This window comes from Myripristis murdjan, chromosome 19 (assembly GCF_902150065.1).
Source record: "Myripristis murdjan chromosome 19, fMyrMur1.1, whole genome shotgun sequence".
NCBI classification, from domain to species: domain Eukaryota; kingdom Metazoa; phylum Chordata; class Actinopteri; order Holocentriformes; family Holocentridae; genus Myripristis; species Myripristis murdjan.
In genome coordinates, this window is record NC_043998.1 from 22032596 (window position 1) to 22053640 (window position 21045).

General features: G+C 41.9%; 2 protein-coding genes across 3 annotated transcripts in view; both read left to right on the forward strand.

Annotated features, from left to right (window-relative positions):
* lmf1 (lipase maturation factor 1) overlaps positions 1–7374 on the forward strand; it is a 41759-nt gene extending 34385 nt beyond the window's left edge. For both annotated transcript variants that reach the window (XM_030078292.1, XM_030078293.1), the window contains 4 exons: positions 847–1000; positions 2314–2497; positions 3682–3794; positions 5884–7374. In XM_030078292.1, the coding sequence (XP_029934152.1) occupies positions 847–1000; positions 2314–2497; positions 3682–3794; positions 5884–6079 (647 nt within the window). In that variant the 3' untranslated portion in view covers positions 6080–7374. The remainder of the gene's footprint in view (positions 1–846; positions 1001–2313; positions 2498–3681; positions 3795–5883) is intronic.
* A 2458-nt stretch (positions 7375–9832) lies between these two features.
* rab26 (RAB26, member RAS oncogene family) overlaps positions 9833–21045 on the forward strand; it is a 115533-nt gene continuing 104320 nt past the window's right edge. Inside the window, exons 1-2 of the mRNA XM_030078387.1 lie at positions 9833–10504; positions 14407–14517. Of these exons, the coding sequence (XP_029934247.1) occupies positions 10328–10504; positions 14407–14517 (288 nt within the window). The 5' untranslated portion in view covers positions 9833–10327. The remainder of the gene's footprint in view (positions 10505–14406; positions 14518–21045) is intronic.

A 21045-nucleotide genomic window follows, 5' to 3' on the forward strand; every position in this document is an offset into this window, starting at 1 on the left:
GGGACGCGCGGGAAGAAACGCCACTGGAAGCTGACATAAATCCTGTGAAATTAAAAATGAGGGGGCAAAAAAACACCCAAAACACACTGAACACTAGGAGTGTCTTGTTTTGCATTTCACCCCGTCCACATATTTTTCACTAAGCTGTCAAATATTCACGCTTGAATGCGAATGCTGGTCCCACAGCGTTCGACCAGCGGATTCTTTCCAGTGCATTGTGGGCCAGTAAAATGAAGGAGTATTTCTTTTTCTTTTTTTTTTTTTTTTGATGGGAAAACAAGCGAGCGTGTAGCCCAGAGTACAGAAAACAGACTGCAGCACACAAACCGCTGCAGCAACCCAAAATAAAACAAGCAATGTTTTGAAAAAGTCAACAGTGAAGGGGCGAGAGACGGACCTGCCGGGGACAGAGGCGAGAAAACAGCATCGGCTGTCACCCGTTTCAGGCTGTGGGAAAGACGTTTCTGAATTTTTAATTTGTTATTTCTGATTTTAACCCAGGAGAAGAGCTGAGTCTTTGAAGCCAAGGGGAAAAAAATAATACATTTAGGCCAAAACAGACCAATAAATAAATGAATAAATAAATGCTACATTAAATTAAATAAAATTAGCAAAAATAAATAAAATTTAAATAAATAAAATTTAAAAAAAAATAATAAATAAATAAAATAAAAATAATAAAAATAAAATGAAAATAAATAAATCAATAATAAATAAATAAATAAATAAAACCAAAATGCGTCTAAAAATCAGATCAGGAGACAAAAATTTGCCTTATGAAAAAAGTCAGAAGATCAAGATATTTTAGGTTTCACTCTGTCATGTGTGTGTGTGTGTGTGTTCTAGGTATGCTGATGCGTCGGGTGGTGAACGTCTCTCTGGGCGTTCTGATTGGCTGCCTGAGCGTTCCCGTGGTGATGAACCTGCTGAGCTCCAGGCAGGTGATGAACACGTCCTTCGACCCGCTGCGCATCGTCAACACCTACGGGGCCTTCGGCAGGTACAGACGGGGGTCAGGGGTCAGGGGTCAGGGGTGTGTGTGTGTGTGTGTTGTCAATGTTATTGTCACAGTGCAGTGTCAAGCTCACTTTGCCACATTCAGGAAAACTGGGAAAGCTGTCATTTCCGACCTCCGGTTGGGAAAAATGCAATCGAACGCCTCATGAAGTTGAAGTTCTGATTAGGAAACTTGGATTTAACTGAGCAGCTCGGCTTACAGACACAGGGACTTGTACGATGTTTACAGTTAAAAAAAAGGGAAAAAAAATCGCCGCTCTCAGCTGGTAATGGCAATGAGTCCCAGCTGCATCAGTGACTCACATTTCACACTTTGTGTTAAAGGCAGAATGAGAAGGACTTTCCTTAAAGACAAGAAAATATATAAACTCATACATCAATAATCCTCTCGGAGCCACTAGCAGTGTGTGTCGCTGTGTGTGTGTGTGTGTGTCTGCACTCTGCCTGGGTTTTCTTGTTTTGCTGAGCTCGGGGCTCGTCTGGGCGTCGGCCTTTGGGCAGCAGGTGTGTCGCTCCCAGCCAATCACAGCGCAGCGCGGTGCCAGCTCGATAGCACCACATCCAATAGGAAGCAATGAAAATCGAGGGCTGTGGGAAAAAATGATCCTGAAACTTTAGCGTTCAGTCAGTAAACAAGCACATCGTCACTAATGGATTTCTGGTGTTTTTTTTTCTTTTTCTAATAAGTGGTGTTGTTATTTACATCGTCTTTTTGAGCCCCTGCCCTGCAAAGCTTACAAGCACAATCTGCATATCTGCTTTACTGAAGCTGAACTCCGTGTTTCCCGATTAATTTCCTGGAGCGCTTTGTCTTACACCGCCTCTGTTTGTGCCTTCAGACCTTTTATTCCCTCGGCTTAATCAGAAATGGTCTGGTTGTCCCGGCTTTATTTCTTTATTTTTGTTTTTTTTTTAAATTGGTCTTAAATTCCATTCGGAGATCTTTCATAGTTTTAAATTGGGCTCTGTGAAAACCCCCGGGGGAGGAGGTGTGTGTCTGAGGCCAAGTGGAAAACAGAGAGAATAATTAGGAAGGAAATATCACCGTTTCGGTCAACACCCAGCATGTCCCATACAAATGTAACGCCAGTAAATAGACAAGAAGTGAGTTAATCATCCCGGTAACTTTGAAGCTCAGCTGTAAAACCACTCTGTTAAGGGTGTTTTTTTAAAAGTATTAATAAATCTTAATAGCATCCACATTGTTATAAAAATACCTCAATATGCTCCATCACCTCCCCCTCCTGTTTTATCTGTTTCTGTATCCGTTTTTATTCTCCCTGTTCTTTCCTCCAGTATCACCAAGGAGCGAACCGAGGTGATTTTCCAGGGCACCCTGAGCTCGGACCCCAAGGACCCGCAGGCGGTTTGGGAGGAGTACCAGTTCCTCTGCAAGCCGGGCGACGTTTACCGGCGGCCGTGCCTCATATCGCCCTACCACTACCGGCTGGACTGGCTCATGTGGTTCGCCGCCTTCCAGGTGAGGAGCCGCAGACATGATGTATGAGAGGAAACACTCCTGATGTGGAAATGTATCAGCTTGTCTGTGTGATAAATTAATTGTCCCTGTGTGGAGGGCGAGCTCCTCTGATACAGGCGTTTGAGCACCAGCACTGATGCTGTTATTTTTGTACTGCGGTAGACAGTCGCTGATATTCAGTTTCTTTAGATTTGACCATTTTTATGCTAAAAAAAAAAAAAACAAATTTTAGTCTTGTCGCATTTGAAAATCTTCAGAAACAGTATTTGGATCATCATGGGACACTAAAACTCTTCACCGAAACCCAGGGTGGTAATACTTTTTGTCACACTGTGATCAATCAACTCAGGAAAGGGCTTTATATTGACGCCTGGAGTAATATTTATCATTTCTATAATAATTATATGATCAGTTAAACTGCATCATGTTAAAAGGTGGACATCAGCGACTGGACTGGATCTGATTTTTGAACGCTGAACGGTCACAAACAGGAAAAAGTGACAAAAAGATGCTGGGAGCCACGTGCAGTACAATGTGCAGCCACCAGGGGGCAGCAGCTTCATTTATTGGCTTCAGTTCCTTCCTCTCACCACATCATCACGTCTTTTTGGCCCTCTCTCTCCTGCTCTGTCTCTTAATCTTTGCACCTCCTCTCCACTCTTTTTCTCTGTCTCTTCAGTTTTTTCTTTGTTTCTCTCTCATGCTTTAGCTTTCTTTTTCTCTCTGGCTGTCTCTCTCTCTCTCCCTGCCTGTCTCTTTCTTTTCTTCCTTATCCCTGTCTGCCTTTGTATATATTCTTTTTCTTCACCTTTCCCTGTCTCTCTTATGGTTCATTTCATCTGAAATGGGCTTTAATGGCTTGATATACAAACACAAGTTAAAACGATAATGTCAGCCCGAATAAAAAGAGAAAAAAGATAAAACAATTAAGATGCCATTGCCAAGAAATCAATTAATCTGATCATTTCTTAAGAGTTTTTATCATCTTTCTTCTTGAATTATGGCAGGTAAAGATGCATGTATTAGCAAATGTGGGACACCTGCTTCTCTCCCTAACAATACATTGGATTTTGACCCTTGAGGGAAGATTTTAAAAGTTGCAGGATTTAGTTATCATTCTCCAGTGTATGATTTTTCTCTCTCTCTCCCTCTCTCTCTCTCTCTCTCTCTCTCTGTCTGTGCAGACCTATGAGCAGAGCGAGTGGGTGATCCACATCGCCGGTCGTCTGCTCGCCAACGACAGCTCCGTCCTCTCGCTGCTCGACCACAACCCCTTCCAGGGCAGAGACAATCCCAGGTAAACACCTCCACCCCCGTCCCAGCAACTGATTGGCTGTTCAAGGTTTTTAATGAACCAGAATCCTTTTGTGTATACGAGGAATTAATATTAGTGGTTGCTAGTGTGCGGTCCAAAAATAATGAAAAAGACAATATAAACAAGCCTCTGGGTTAAATCCTCAGCTCACACACACACATACACACACAGCCAGGCTGATGCCGGAATCTGAATACTTGTGTTTGGAGACTTACACACACCTGTTTCAAGCTGTTAAAGGCCAGACTTGGAAAACCATTGTCATAGCAAACTAACAGCATTTATGAAACTAAATACTGGGTTTTACATTTGTCGTTCAGGTAAACAACATAGGCTGTGTGTAGCTAAGTTCAAATCAATATCAGTATCAATATCAATATATATCTTTATTTGTCCCCAATGGGGCAATTAGTTCCGCAACAAAGGGAGCACACACAACAAAAAATACAAACACGCATGACATAGGGGAGAAAAAAAAAAAAAAAAGAATCAATAAATGGGCACTTGAATTTGAGAGATCATCATTAACCAAAAAAAAAAAAAAAAAAAAAAAAAAAAATCAACAATACATGTGAACCCCCGGTGCTGTGTGATGCTCATTTGCACGTTTGAACATGCAAAATTATTACATATCGCACCCACTTCTGCACGACATGGCTCGCGCTAGGTTCGCCTAGTTTTGTCTTTGTGAATAAAATGTGAATAAAGTGTGAAAAGCCAGTCACTCTCCACAGAAAAACAGCTTATGCCAGTGTTTCTGAACATGCATGTCTTGTTTTGAAGTTATGTATGCCTTCAACATTTAATGCTCAGCTGGACCCATTGCATTTCAACATTATGGATTGCATCATTTAATTTTTTTTTGCATTTGTTACATATTTAAATTATCAATTAAAACCATATCACTCAACTAAACCAGTCAGAAAAACACCAGTTTTTCATGCATATCAACAAGACGTTAGCGAGTGTTTGTGCAGCTTCTGTTGCTCGTCCTGCATGAAGAACGATGTCATTTTTGTTCCTCCGGATCCTCGATGTGAAGTCGCAGCAACTCTTTACTTCGGGTGGGCAAAAGAACTGATAGTCAAATTTCTTTTTGCAGTATTAAAAAAATAAATAAATAAACCAAACACAAACAAGCGCTGATTCTGTTGCATCCCACAGTGCAGGTGTGGCTGTAACATATAAAAACTAATTACTTAACGGTTTATTTGAATGTGATCCCAGCTCTCTGACTCACTAGTTAGTCAGCTGCCTTCGTCTCCCCCACGGGGAACACAGCAACATTCAGCACCTTTGCTTGCTTAACGTAAGTGATTTAACTCTTAGAAGACAAAACTGATTGCTGAACAAAAAAAAAAAAAAAAAAAGACCAGCTCCTTTATTTACCTCAACGAAACAGAGCAGGACTTTATTAGAGGCTGGTATTGATTTTGGAAGGCCCACAGATAATAAACATTTAAATTACTGTTATTCATCACTGGTAACATACAGGCAGAATAAAAGAACAAACTGGTGTTCAGTCTTGCAGACGAAGCACCCAAGCATCCGAAAACATTTAGATGATGTACAGTGGAAGAAGTAAACGTAAATAAATAAATAAATAGAGACTGTTGGCAGGTTTATGTTAAATGTAGAATAAATGCGCTTTATTCTGAAATGCCTGAGGATGTGTTATCTTGTTGTGATAAAACAATTTAGCTGTGCGTACCATCATCTTTCAAAAATGTATGGCAACAGTCCATGCAAAGTAAAAGATGAAGAACTCGGAGGTGCTTTCTCTCTTTGGACGTGATCAAAATTAATATGCATACAAAATAAGCTATGGAGGCTTATAATAATACACACTGTCAATATATAAAATAATGCAAATTATTAGTAGATAAATTAGACAGCGCTCAGCAGGGAAGAGAGTTGATTTGCACAAAATGACTTGCATGATGAAGTTCCACAACTTTAAGATTCAGGGGAGTGAAGTTTGTACCTTCTGGCTGATTTGGGCTCTTTTGAGAGATTATAAAAAAGCCTCAGTTTCATGGGACTCTGTTTTCTTTTCTTCACCTCCTCCCAGGTGGGTTCGAGGAGAACACTTCAGGTATAAGTTCAGCTCGCCCGGCAGTGCCAGTGCGGCTGAGGGGAAATGGTGGCTGAGGAAACGCATCGGAGCGTACTTCCCTCCCGTCAACCTGGAAGGACTCAGGGGCTACTTCCAGTCCAGGAACTGGGCCCACCCGCACATACCGGCCAACAGGAAGTTAAAGTCATGATGTCTGACGTGACATGAGACTACAGCGCCCAGGGGATGGAAAGAGGAGTCACACCCTGGGGCAAACGGGTGATCAGGAATTTGTTCAAAAGTTCAAAATGCCATGAGTGTAGTACCAAGAGTCATTCCAAGAACCCTGGTCCTTAATATTACCACTAGTGCTGTCTATCCATCAGATAGTGTCTGTGCGATTTGGCGGGGTTTCCAGTCTGCTTCTCTTCACCCGAATAATCAAGTCTGGTCAAGTCAGTTTTATTTGTGTTGCCCAATATCACAATTTTCCCTCAAGGGGCTTTTACAGCAGCACAACATCCTCTGTCCGTGGACTCCATACAACTGGACTTGGATCGCTTTTGTTTTGTTTTGTGCAGCTCAAACCATCAGCTTCCCCCCAACGAGCACTAATTAGAGGCGGACACACGCAGTTTGCTGGTGTTCTTCAGCAGGAAATAGTTCCCAGTGAAACCCGTCATCCCCAAGAACTGTGGTTTATGTCGGGTGTCTGTATTTTTGTTTTGGTAAGAGCTGTTGCTCTGGAGTTTGTCAAATGTAAATGTTTGATGACTTGAGCTCCACAAAATAAAACGATCCACATGCAGCACCGTTGTATTGTGGTGAATGAAGACAGACTGGAGACCTCACCAACCTGAATGGGTAGATTATACAAGGGTTAATTGGGAGAACATTTTTTTTTGTATGTTGGGTGAACTGTTCCTTTAATAAATATCCTCCATGAAGGGTTTACTGAATTTCCACTGCACTTCCATGAACCTGCAACATATCACGTTTCTTTAAGGAAACATTTAGGGATGTCCTGTCAGGAATCATAAGATGTTTATTGGACCTTGTATTCAGACTGTGGCTCATAATAAATAAAGATGTAATTTCAGCTGCTATTTGAATGTAAAAAAAAAACAAAAAACAAAAAAAAACGTCCATCTATTTGGAATTTATCTCTGGCAATGACAACTGTCAAAAAGTCAAGTCAAAAAGAAAAATTGTCACTGGAATATGAATCGTGACTTGTGAACAGCCTTGTTTGCTTTTGGAAAAGGTCTCATAAATGAAAGGGTTGTGTAACGTTCCCGACCAGGAGAGGAGCTGCTAATCATCCAAGGTTAAAACGTGAAAAATCAGCAACAGAAATCACAGGGTTTTCACCTGATATTGCCATTTTTTTTTTTAAATGTCATCCAGCTTCTTTTGCATAATTTACCTTTGCTTAAGAATATCCAATCTAAGGTGCCTCTAATTGGCTCATATTTAATTAAATCAAAAGGTTTTCTCTGACATTCAGCTGGATTTCAAGTGATTCTCTGAAGCACATGAATGGGTTGAAAAGGTTGTATGAAACACATTTTCCTTTTTAAGATAAAGTATATCGAGACGTTCCTGTGAATTATTCTGGTCACCGTCGTGTGCCTTTCATGGGTCTTGTTTGCATGCGCGGCCATGGTCCGTGTCAAAGATCCTCTGCTACGAAAGGGCAGATATCTTCAACCTGCTCGTGTTGTATTGTTACATACTCATGTCGTAGACGGCAAAACATTTGGCGAAAATCATCGCCACCGTGTCTCTGATCTGCTAGAAGCCCTGCGAATCTCAGCATAACAAACCATCTGTCTCTCTTTTGATATTAAAAAAAAAAACAAAGTTTGCACAGATAAATGTGTGGAGTGATTTATCTCTGTTGGGGCAACACAGCGGGATCCCTGCCTTTACAGAGCACAGTGTGCAGCTATGCAGCGAGCGGCACAGAAAAACACAACCACCTGCTTGCTTTTTTGTCCTCCTCGCAACATGATTTAGATAATGCATGTGAACTGTAGCTACACAAACCTTTTCCCAGCTTGTTCGCCAAATGCCCCGCTTAATGGAGTGGAACCACTGTAAAGTATTGTGTACCCTGGGCAATATGGAGAGGTGACAGCTGATCCAATGAATAAATAAACAGACGAACAGCCAGGGCCTGTCAGCGCGGGGGTAGGCACCACGCTCCCTCTTTCTCTCTCTGCCGTCGAGTGCTGCTCATTTCCACCCCGACGACGCGCCGCTTTCACAGCGTGAGCGTTCCTAACAGCCGCCTCGTCGAACTGCATCTGCATCCTGTTTGCTTGCGCCGCTCTCCTCGCGGCCGCTGCTAAATTTCCCAGCTGAGTCGCTTCTTCGCGGCCTCCGTGCGGTTTTATGTGACTTTGAAAGTTAAACTCGCGTCACACGGCGATCAGTATTGCTCTGGTACCGCGTGACAGACAGGAGGGACGTGGAGTCGCCTCATCTCTATTACTCACAACCTGCCTGGCTCGTGGCGTTCTCCCTGTGGCCCTCTGATATTAAATATTAAGGTGGGGGCGGCAGCGATGGTAATACTTCAAGAAGAGCGGCCATGACCTGAGGGTTGCCGGGTCGAATCCCTGCTGGGAAAGCCTGGGCGGCACGTCCTCCCTTTGCTGAACAGCTGCCATCAAGGTGTGTGCAGAAGACGGTTAAGATGCCCATCAAGCCCCCTCATGGGAAGAAAGTATGAGTCACCAGTAGTGGACCGATCATCCTGTACCGTACTCGTAGTTACGTAAAGCGGCTCACATATATAATCGCTGTACATGTGGAGTGGACTCGCTGAAAAGAGGTGCAGCGGTCTCTTGAACACACACACACACACACACACACACACACACACACACTCACGGTGAGTCATGTTGAGCTCGTCCTGGGATCTGGCTGAGAGCAGACTGGAGTTTTCATGACGCAAACGCCCCTGAGCTACAGGTGGAAATCACCTCATTGGTTAATTATAGCCTCAGTGGGCGGAGTCAACAGTATTTTAGTGTTCGATTTCGCTAACTTGGATGGCAAATTAAAAACTATGGCCAAAATCTGAGTAAATAACATGAATGGCAACGACTTCTTTTTTTTTCTTTCATTCTTGACCATGGCATTCATACCACTGGAGAGCTTTGAGACTAGCAAACTGGCTAATCTAGCTAGCCAAATGTCCGTGGCGGCTCTCAGTCATCCAGGTCATGTTATCCACACTGAGCTGAATCGAGGGAAACTGGACTTTTTTTTAGGTTTTCAAAGACATTTCGCCTCTCATCCAAGAAGCTTCACCAGCTGGCTATATAGTGTGGTGAGCTGAGTCAACAAAGTCGACCAACAGGCTTATTATTAACCCTAATAAGTATTGTTCTAATAATTATAATAATCAAAATACAAAGAATAGCAACCTCCACCACGCAGCACAGTCCCCACATCAACAGAACAACTAGCTGCATCTTTCAGTGACACTTCTTTCTGGAATTAATGAAATGTGAATTTTGACCTTTGGGTGACCTTGACCTTTGACCTACATACTCCAAACGTTAGTCGGCTCATCTTTTCCTCCTTACCAGTCCCTTCAAGACGTTTAATCCAAATCCATCCATCAGTGTTTGAGTTATTTTGCAAACAAGCAAAGAAACAAATAAAGAAATGGTCAAAAACATAAAACCTCCATCCACTTAAGGTGGTGGAGCTAATAATATTTGAATAATGCTTTTCAACATACTCAAAGCACAGTAGGCTACATGACGTGTTGCAAGTTGTACAAATAGCTATACAGCTGTACTGGGCCTATTAATGCCAGTTAATTTGGTTGAAATGCATTTGAAAGAGCTGTGAGTGGAGCCAGAGCCTGACAGCTGCTGGATCAGTGCATGACGGAGGAGCTACAGATCAGCCCACTCAGGAGGGATGTTTATCTCTCATATTTCAAGGTCTATAAAATTAATCAGTGGTTAAGTTACTAGAAGAGGTGGTGGTAATATTTCGCTGTCAGTGTCTGCGGGCGCCGTGCTGTGAAGCTGCGAACTGGCCGCTGCGCCTTTAAGCGCACCGCTCGGCAGCCGTGCCTTCCTCCAAGTGCGCTCCCAGCTCCTCACAGCGACAGAGCCGCGCAGAGAGACACAGAGAGAAAGAGCTGCTCCGTTCAGCTCCGCCACCGACACAACACCTGCAAACTCCCCTGCTTTTCTGTTTCTAAGGTCTCTGCAGGCAGTTTAACCCGCGGAGCTGTTCGCAATTTACGCTTTACGCACACTTGCGGCAGTCATGCTTCTGACGCACAGGTGAAGTTCTTTCTCTTTTTTCGCGACCAGCAGCTTCACCAGCGAGGAAAGTGTCGGATACTAGAATAGAAACCACCTCGGTTGTTTCCTTTACTTACCCGCTGTTTGTTTTAACCGCTCGGAGCTACACCGTTCAGAGAGCCATGTCCAGGAAAAAGGCGGTGAAGGCGAAGGGAAGCTCCAAGAGCCCCAAGCCGTCTCCGTGCAGCGGGAGGAGCGGGAAGGGGCTGGCCGCCGCCGCCGCTCCGTCCGGCGGGCTGGTTTATCCCAGCAGACCGTCCATCAGCAACAGCGGAGAGTTTTACGACATCGCCTTCAAGGTGAGCAGAGCCGCGGGCATCCACAGCCAGGTAGACCAGGTTAACACACAGCCTGCTCTCCTCGCATCCAGTCTGATAATGATGCTTTTCTTAAAACAAGTGAAAAACTCTGAGAGCAATCAGTCAATTAAGCATCAATCAATCAGTCATTAGGAGAGTCCCAGGTGGGAGATTTGTATGCTGTCAGGTAATTAATAATCCCTACTGCACACATATTTATAAAAAAAAAAAAAAAAAAAAAAAAAACATTGTGCAGCCTGTAAATTATGGTGAAAATGTGGTCCCTTGCTTATTAAAAGTTTTGCTTTCCTTTCACAAAAAAGCTCTTGTCAGTGTTTTGGGTTAACTCAAAGTGTAGTTGCCTCACACTGAGCTCCAGTGTACCCATTTAAATGGACATCCTAAAATATTTGAAATCCAGGTGTGTGTCTGACAGCAGCAGATCCCCTGGCTCCTGTGGGAGGTTCAGTTAAACCGCTGAGGCTGATTCTGCTCACTATCAGTGAGGCAGCCTGTGCTGACAGACACACACTGACCACAGCTCAATAGAGATCACAGGTCCATGTTGGCCTGTGCCAGGTGAGCCTCCTCTCCTCTGGTTATTTGTCTTGAATCAGTGCAGAATGAGGCAGATGCTCCGCAGGTGCAGGAGGAGGACAATTAATTTGAGAAAATGATTAAAGCAAGTTGATTCGGCACAGAAAACTAGTTAAATAGTGCTTACTTTTTCAGGATAATATCATTTTAATACTTGAGTGGCTCATCAGAGTGGATAGTGTTGGTGAACCTGGTTGGAAGCGTCCTCAGTTTATGATGACGAGAGCTGGCAGTGCCTGAGGAACAGCTGTATTTTAGCTCAGTGCAGACTGTGATGCACACTTGATGGATGTGGGTGAGATGCTGCTTTATTACATCAGAAGTCCCAGAGTTGATGTGCAGGGCTGCTCGAGCACACTCTGGTTCCAGATCAAGGCGGATGAGTTCATTTTCACAGTTAGAGCGCAGCACAGAGTCATATCCAACAATACAAACACTCTCAGACGGCTGTTGTGCGCCTCCACAGAAAATATTACCCAGTGTGCATCACTCTTGCGCTGCTTCAGATGAAAAAGTTTGGAGCCTGGCTGTGTGCTTCCTGCCGGCCACACAGTGTGAACAGACCAGCTGGAAAATCAACTGCACCACAGCGTGTGCACTACTGGCTTTATATATCATATTAATAACCAGCAGAGGAAGCTTTTTGGTCATCACAAAAATAAATTAAAATAAAATAAATATGAAATAAAAAAATAATAAAAATAAAACAATAAATAAAATTATGTAAAATATCAAATATAAAATAAAATAATAAAATAAATTAAAATTAAAAAGATGGAATAAAAACAATAAAATAAAATTATAGACAAAATAAAATAAAAGATTAAATAGCAGTTTGAAAAATAATTTAAATTTTATCCAATTTAGAAAACAAAAAAACAAAACAAACAAACAAACAAACAAACAAAAAAAAAAACATTTGCTGCATCCTAAAGTTCAACAGCCATTTTCATTATTTTACCAACTGTAATTTCCAGATTATGGCATTTTTAAATGTTTTTCTCTCTTTTCCTACAAAAAAGAACAGTAATAATCCTATAACTTCTACAAAAATGCAACACAAACACTGCTCACAACTTTAAAACACCATGCAGCTACTGTAGTTTAAAAAACAAAATCAAACAGAAAATCCTACAGGAATATCATAAGAGACTGAAAAATATGTCAAAATAGCCTTAAATTCACTATTAAGTTTATTTCCTTTGGGCTGCTAAAGTAGCTGACACAGCAGAACAGGCAAAGTTACCTTTTGGGGAAACTGGTCCTTTTTACAAGCAGCAAACAGCAAATTTAAAAAATGCATTATAATTAAGAACTGAGCAAATTGATGTATTAAAGTCATGCAGTGATGTTCATTAAAGATTCTCCAGACAAACGGCTGATGGTTTGGCTGGCAGCTGGTGTTCATTTCCCACCCTGCTCCACAGCAGTGACTGTTCCTGTGACAGGCCTGCCAGAAAACTGAACTTCCACACCAGAAAACACACACACGGCGTGTCACAAATCACTGCCGCTCACAGCCAATCACACACTCTGACTCACCAAGGCGGACCAAACTCACGGCCAGCCTGTCTGCAGGCACCTGAGGTGAAAAGAAGACAAGAAAAGAACAGAATAGTATAGAAAAAAATAGTTTGAAAATATTATTCTAAAATTGGTATGTTTTGGAATATATTTGAATCTCATTTGCATATATTTTGCATATTGTTTGTGCAATATTACCCAATAGATTCTGTGACCTTATAAATAAATGAACATATGAATAAACATCTTTCTTACTAAGCATTTTTCTGTTTATACACACTATTTAGTGCACTGCAGCACTACAGCATTCACTTACAGCTTCCATCCTTGCCAAACTAGATCTCTGTGGGAAATCTGCCTTCATGTTGGGTGGGAACAATGATCATTTCCAAACATGCACGATGCTTAAACCTGGAAAGTAAAAGTTATTTCAATCAAAACATCCACTTTGACGTGTTAGTTTGCTAGCTGGATAGTGTTTGTGTTGGTTCTGCTGTGCAAAATAGCACAGGGTCCACTGAAGTGTGGACCATTTGGGCTCAATTGACCAAAAATGTGGAATAAACGTGTAATTTGATGGTGGAGTCGATGTGGTTTTCTTTGTTGGACTGACTCGCTGATGAATTATGTTCTTATTTTGTGTTTTTTGTCCTCCAATCAACCCTTGGCAGTTTTGTGTAGTGCACCTTTAATGCAACAGAGGCACTCTGGCTTCAGCATAACAGGAAAAAATAGCTGAAGTAAACAATATTGATTGCATATTTTATTATTGTTGCATGGGGCAAAACATGGAGTGAGATACAAATTCTCAAAATTACATTCAAATGTCAAGAGGACCAAAAAAAACAAAAAACATAACAAAACAAACAAACAAATAAAAATCAAATACCACCATCTGAACACCGAATATATTTTGACAGCCCTAATGGAGATGAAAGGATAGACACCCGACAACACACAGGTAGGTACAGCAGTGAGCAGACATCACAGTGTAGAGAAAGAAAGAAAGAGAGAGAGAGAGAGAGAGAAAGAGAAAGAACCAGGTTTATATTTTTTGATCCAGTGAGACTTTTTTCCACCCAACTTCCCACCTGTCTCTTCTCTCAGTCTCATGGCTCTGTGCAATCTGCTCTCCACCCGAAATGCTTTGTTTCCTCTGTAGATGGGAGTCTGGAGTGTGTGTGTGTTTTGTGTTGTGTTGAGTGGACTGTGTCCCTGTGTATTTGTAGATAAGAATAAGAATTTCACCTGAGCTGCATGTTTCACCTCCTACAGTGCCTCTCTCTCTCTCTCACATGCACACACACACACACACGCCCGCACACAGTTCAACCCAGTTACCAAAATAAAATGTTTACTTTTCTGCAAACCAGCAAATACACTGAAACGTCAACATTTCTGAACCAAAAATATATTGTATATCAAAATTTAGACTTACAGCCAATGTGGTGGAGCCTGCATCAAGCTAATGTGAGCTCATTAGCTCGTTAGCCGCGTTCATTTGCTTCATTAGCTACCACATTTACTTGGTTATGGTTTGGAAAAAAAGTCCTGTTAATATTACGAAATGTTAGCTCACATACAGCTCTCGATTTAACATGGGACTTTAAATCCGCTCTGCAGAAGCAAAGAAACTTGAAAGCATTACATTTCAACATACAGAAACATAAAATACCAATATTTTTTCCTGGCAACTAAGCTGCACACGCACTTGCACACATATACACACACTTGGCCTTGCCTGCAGCCAGCTGAGCTCTGGTTATGTCTGTTTGTCTCAGGTGATGCTGGTTGGAGATTCAGGTGTGGGAAAAACCTGTCTGCTGGTTCGCTTCAAAGACGGCGCCTTCTTAGCCGGGAGCTTCATCTCCACTGTGGGCATCGACTTCCGGGTGAGCTCACGCACATGCACACACAACGACACTACAGTAAGGAAGATGCTCCATGGTTCACAATGTGAAAATATCTGATGCCTTCATTAAAGCTGCGGAAGGCAAGTTTGCACATTGGCGGCTCCGAGTGGCAGCAAGAGGCAACTGTTTGAGGAATTAAAGCAAAAACTTTGATTCACAGAAAGCAGGCATCAGTAAAGTGCAGACAGCTTGCTCTGGTTTACCACCTGGCTAGTCTGCGAGATGACGTCATGCAAACGGTAGAAAACTGTCAGTTCATTTGAATTGCGAAGGCTTGTGTCATCTGCAAATGTGATAATTTCTGTGGCCAGTATTCAGCCATAGTTGTATTGTTCAAAGATACACATTTAAAAAAGATGGTCTGAAAATTATGGCGTTTTGATGGGATTATTTTATGATTATTTTATGTTTCTGTATTGCTTAGCCAGTGTCTTTGCTAAGCCAAACCCTAAACAACAGCGCCACCTAGCATTGGTTGGTTTAACTGTAAGTTTAAGTTTAAGCAGCAAGTTTGCTCTTCACAGATGGAAATCTGAAAAATCAGAGCCCTTCTCCACTGTTTACCGTTACCCAACACTCCCAGACAAAAAAAGATTTCACAATTTTCTCTTGAGCTGAAATTACATCTCAGCTGTTACTTATTTTTTCACCCCTGTTTGCTCTGTTCCGTTGAACTTAGAGTTCTTGTAAACAACATTGTGATTCGGTCTATACCAAAGAAAACCAAAAAGAGAGAGAGGAAAAAGATCTTGGTGTTTGAGTCCAGCTTTCTCTGGATGGAGGTGCTTGTTGCTGTTAAGGAGAACGTTTTATGTCACTCTTAAAACTGAAATCCATAGTATTTTTTAAATTAGTACATGGTTATGATGTTCATTTGCATGGTGAAGGAGGGTGAAATGGGCACATGGCTGGAGACTCTCTTCATGCGTTTCTATTGAGAAATATAGAAAGTATCATTCAGCTTGCCAGACCACACCTGTCCTGGTTGGCAGTGTCATTAAAGTGTCTGTTCAAAAAAGCCCTTAAACCAGATTAATAACCACAAAGTCAATCTAAGATACACACAGGTACAGCTACACTGAAAATAATCTGTGGACAAGCTGAGTGAAACGTAGTTCTAGTTACTGCGAACCTGCTGTTTCATGAACTTATTTCCTTTTTCTTTCTAATTTCAACACTTCAGCAAAAATAATATTCACGTTTAGTTGCTTTATTGTCTGAGTACATCTTCAGTCTGCAAAACGTCAGATTCCTTTGCTGTAGGTCGCTGCAATGGAGCGACAAAGTGCAGAAAGTTACAGATTTCAGTGTTGAATTGTCAGTTCCTGTTTTGGTGTCGGTGATCATAGCAACACCAGGAGGTAACCTGGGAAAACGGTGAATCTGCAGAATCTGAATCACTGGAGATATGACATTTTTCTTTGTGCTGCTGTGATGTAGTGAGATAAGGCCGCTGTGTTTCTACATAAAACTCCTGCCTGCTGCAGCTTTTACGGTCAGGCCTCGAAGGTCATCGCCGAGCTGGTTTCCCTCCAGGTCGACTGACCGCCAGCCTGCTCTTATCCACTCATGTTTGTCTCTGCGGTTTGTGAGGTGGCGACTTTGCACGTGCTTTTACTTGAAACCCTGTCTATAAAACAAATTTTCCTCACGGGACAGAAAGTGCTTGGATTGAATTAAGCTTAATTGAAAAGGTAATGGGATCATTTAAAGTTAGGTATTGATGGACTAATCTTTGTCTTTCTTTTTTCTTTTTTTTACTGCTAATGGCTAACCCATTTTCTGCCTGTTGTGCCCTGGGGGGGATTTCAGATGAGGGCGGTGGTGGCAGTTAAAAAGAGCGGCACTTTAAGTGTCACGGCTATGGACTAAAACCAGTGACCCATTTCAGTCTTTTGCTGGCTTGACGGCCCCCCCGAGCAAGATCCCAATAACTGGGGAGCTAACATTGTGAAAACAGACACTGCTGTTCAGAATGAGCTTTCTCCCGTCGACACGCTCCTCTCTGTTTTTTAAGCTGCTGCTGTCATCCAGAGCGACTTACAGCGGCTGCAACAGCACAATAAACTTGATTTCATCGACATTATGAGACACCAGCAAGGGTCAGAGCCAGGGCACCCAAGAAAATTTGTCATTTGACAGAAGTGCAGTGCAAAGCAATATTAAATGAAGAAAAGCTTATTTTATCTAGAATTATGTTGTTCATCAGACCTTATTACTGCTACAACCATCCCCTTTTCTTTCCTCTGTCTTGTTCTTATGTGTGAGACCTCATGGTAAAAGTGTGTCCAATGATATTAGCAACTTGACTTGACCATCTAGAACAAGTTTATGGAAGATTGTCCCGCTAGTCAGCTTATTTATTGAATCTAAATTAAATGATGAGAACGTGGACCCCCAAATGATCAGGTGTGCCCAGTAGATCATTAGCTTCAGTGCATAATGCTAACACATCAGCATAAATAGTGTTTAGTGATAGTAGGTGACTAGCATTAGATCAAAAGTGATAAAATAAAGACTTGCAGCAGCTTTAGAGCTAAGTGGTGAACAATCTTTAAATCATTTATTTTATTTTTATTTTATTGGTTTATTTAATAGGGACAATGCATATTCATGAACATTAGTGTGAGAGATACACCCATGTAAATATGCCAGAATTAGTAAAAACAACTACTTTTCATCTGTAGTGAGGTGACATAAAGACTAACATAGAGACAAAGACATCAAACAGAACAAACAGAACAAGACATCAAACAGAACAAAACAGACAAAAAAAAAAAAAAAGACACAGGATGATGACAAAGACATTATTCATCCACATCTAGCTGCATTCAATTTGGATGATGAAATGTGTGGTAGTTAATAGTGAGTACATCTCTGGTTTACTAGGAGCCGCTGTTTTAAGTGAATTTTAAAGGCATTGTATGTAGGACACTCTCTTACTGGGAGGGGCAAACTATTCCAGAGTTTACTTCCTATTACTGACAGTACGTTTTGTCCAAAAGTACTACGTCTAAATGGTATCACAGAGTCCCCTTTTACAAAAGCCTGTGTGCTACCACCGCTTTCAAGTCTTTGAAAGAAGCCATGCAGCGGAGGAGGGGCAAGATTATGTAACACTTTATATACAGAGCAAGCATACTTGAAATTTCTAAAATTCTCAAAGCTTAAAAATTTATGTTTCTCTAAGATGTTGCAATGGTGAAATGACAATGCTTTTTTATCAAAGGTTTTTTTTTTCTTTCTTAAAAGAGTGATTCAATGCTTTTAAGTGTAGTCTTGCTAGTCAGTGACCAGTTTATAAAACAATACTCAATGTGTGAGAAAATCATAGTATGTAAGAACATCTTGGCAGCTTTGGTGTCAAGAAAAGGCCTAAGTTGTTTAAAATTCTGCAAACTGAATTTAACCTTATTTGCCACGTTTTTTACATGATTTTTAAATGTTACGGTTGAGTCATATATCACTCCAAGATACTTGAATTCATTAACAATATCAGGCTCCTGTCCTCTAAGGAACACATTAGAATGTGCCCCCATGGTGTTTTGTTTAGTAAACACCATACAGACTTTTTTTTTTTTTTTTTTTTATGTTGAGGTAGAGACATGATTTAATGTGAACCACTGCAGATGTAAGTGTGGATGCTATCTCTTGGTAGTTCTTAGCATGTGTAAAGATTACAGCATCATCTGCATACATCTGGACATCAACATTTTTACATGTGTCTGGTAGATCATTGATGTACAGTGTGAACAGAATTGGACCAAGTATGGAGCCTTGGGGGACCCCTACTGGACATTCACAAAAAGGGGACCTTGAGTTGTTAACACAAATATATTGCTTTCTACTGGACAAGTATGATTTTATCCAGTGGAGGGCTTGCTCTGAGAAATTAAATTTGTTAATTTAGATAAGAGAACGTTGTGATTAACAGTATTAGTCTCATTAATTCATTCATTCACTCATTTTGGGCCTTTACACGTGACTGGGTCACAGTGGCAGCAGGCTGAGGATGTCTGCCCAGACCGTCTTTTCCCTGGCCACATCCACCAGCTCCTCCTGGGGATCCCAAGGCGTTCCCAGGACAGCTGGGAGACATTGTCCCCCCAGTGTGTCCTGGATCTGCCCCGGGGCCTCTTCCCAGGTGGCCGTTCCTGGAACACCTCCACCGGGAGGCGACCAGGAGGCGTCCTGACTAGATGCCTGAACGATCTCAGCTGGCTCCTTTCCATGTGGAGGAGCAGCAGCAGCTCTACTCTGAGCTCCTCACCCTGTCCCTAAGGGTGCGCCCGGACACCCTGCGAAGGAAACTCATATCCACTGCTTGTATCCGCGATCTAATGCTTTCGGTCACTACCCAGAGCTCGTGACCACAGGTGAGGGTAAATCGAGAGCTTTGCCTTCTGGCTCAGTTCCTTCTTCACCAAGCTGCTGCCGCTGCCCTGATCCGATTCCTTTAAGTCAAAAGGAAATGGATAATGTCTTTCAACTTACTATCATTTTTTCTATTTCATAAATATTCAGTTATTTCAAAATAATTGCTGCACAATTCACTACATTTTGATTTTAGTTAAAGTCCAGTTACTTCCACATCCTAAATCTTCAGTGCTGACCCAGTGGGTGTAACAAAAATATCAGCTTTTAAATTGTAATTGCCCTGACTTGGATCGCTGGAGCCAATGAGCTACCAGGGACACTTGGCTGATCTTTGTGTCTCATCATTTAATGGTTAAGTTGATTAACAAGACAATCTCCCAGAAACGTGTATTTTATTAAATCGGACAAGTTGGTGTTCTGTTAACACACACAGTTGAAGAAGTTAAATGAATCTCTGCAGAGCCGAGGCTCCCAGCTCACAGACACAGTGCAGTGGAGCTCAGCTCATCTTTATCTCTAACTCAGCACTTGCATTGGAATAAAGTTTTTTGTTTGTCAAACTTTTTTTCCCCCCTTTTCTACAGCTCACTGACTCTGTTTTTCCTCACTTGTTCATGTAGCTGGTCCATCACTTTCCCTCAGTGTTTTCCCCCAGAGCCAAAATGCTTCTGCACATCGGACAGATGACAAGACTTGAGGGGAAATGTCAAGAGAAAAGTATTATTTAATAAAATTGTCACTTACTGCTGCCAAACATTTATTGCACCTGTAGGGCAGAGGTGTAGGAAATAAATCTTGAATTAAGATGTAGACATTTATAGCTTACCAGGTCAGTTTGCTGCTCAGCTTCTTAGCCTTCATAGTTGATCAAGAAAATGAACCATCCATTTATGTAAGTCTTGTGTTTTTTGCTGCTTTGCCCTGCTGGTATTGCCTGTTCTAATGTCACATCTTGTGTGGTGTTTGTGGGAGATGATTGGACTTGCAGTGACTTATTGATTGTGTTGTTTGGTGAATTCGGGTTAAGAGTTTAGCATTTAATCTCTGTCCATCAGCCGCCTCTGTTTTAGATCAGCAATGGCAAACAGATACTTGCACTGGGAAGCTATTTGTGACTCTTGGGAAAAGACTCAAAGTTTGAAATGTGCTGCTGTTTTGCTAAAATTTGATGTATTTTTAACTTCAAGCGCTCAGTGCTGTGAATTGCTAAAAAAAAACAAAAAACGCAAAGACTCAGGGCTGTCAGGGATGTGCAACAGCATGACCTTTCCTTTCAAAATAATGAGAAATAGGAGGCAGCGCCTTGTGAGAAGAAAGTTTTAGGTGGAAGGCACAACCGAACTTCTCCCCTGCCTTTCTCGTCTCTATTTATATTTCTGATGACACAGAATGAAATGGAAATTAAGCTTTTGGCTTGGATACCGCCTCCCTCTCTCTCTCCCTTTTTCTCTCTCTCCCTCTCTCTCTCTCTCCCTCCCTCGTTCGCTCATTATCTCTCTGTTGTCTTCCTTTTTCTTTTTTTTTTTTCTCAGCGCCAGACTTGCTATGAAAGTGGTTGATCCTGAGCTGCTGATGAGGTTTATCTCTGTTTTCTCGGTTTCTGGGGATTATTTTTGATTTTTATTCATGTGTCGATAATAAACTGGATCCCACTGTTCATGACGTGTGTGTGTGTGTGCGTGTGTGCGTGTGCGTGTGTGTGTTTAATTATGTGCCCCTCAGTTTGATTTTTCTCTTCCCATCCGCCACCTTTTCCCTCTGCTTAAAATATTGCAACCCAGCACCAGACCGGTTAATCATTAAACTAACCACCTCACATCTCACACTGACGCAGACGTGTGTGTGTGTGTGTGTGTGTGTGTGTGTGTGTTTATGCCAGAATGTGTGTGTGAAATGCATATGTGTGTGTGTATGTGTCCCGGAAAGAGCAACAGCCTGGCAAAGCATGACAGGAGGATAATGTTGACCACCCTCACTGCCCTTTAGAGCTAATTGCCATGTGACCTGGTCTGGCGGTTGGTGTGTGTGTTGTGTGTGTGTGTGTGTGTGTGTGTGTCCAGTAACACCTCTATATGGGGCGGGCAGGCGTGGGAAACAGCTGGCTGGAGTCACATTTAAGCAGCAGTGGAG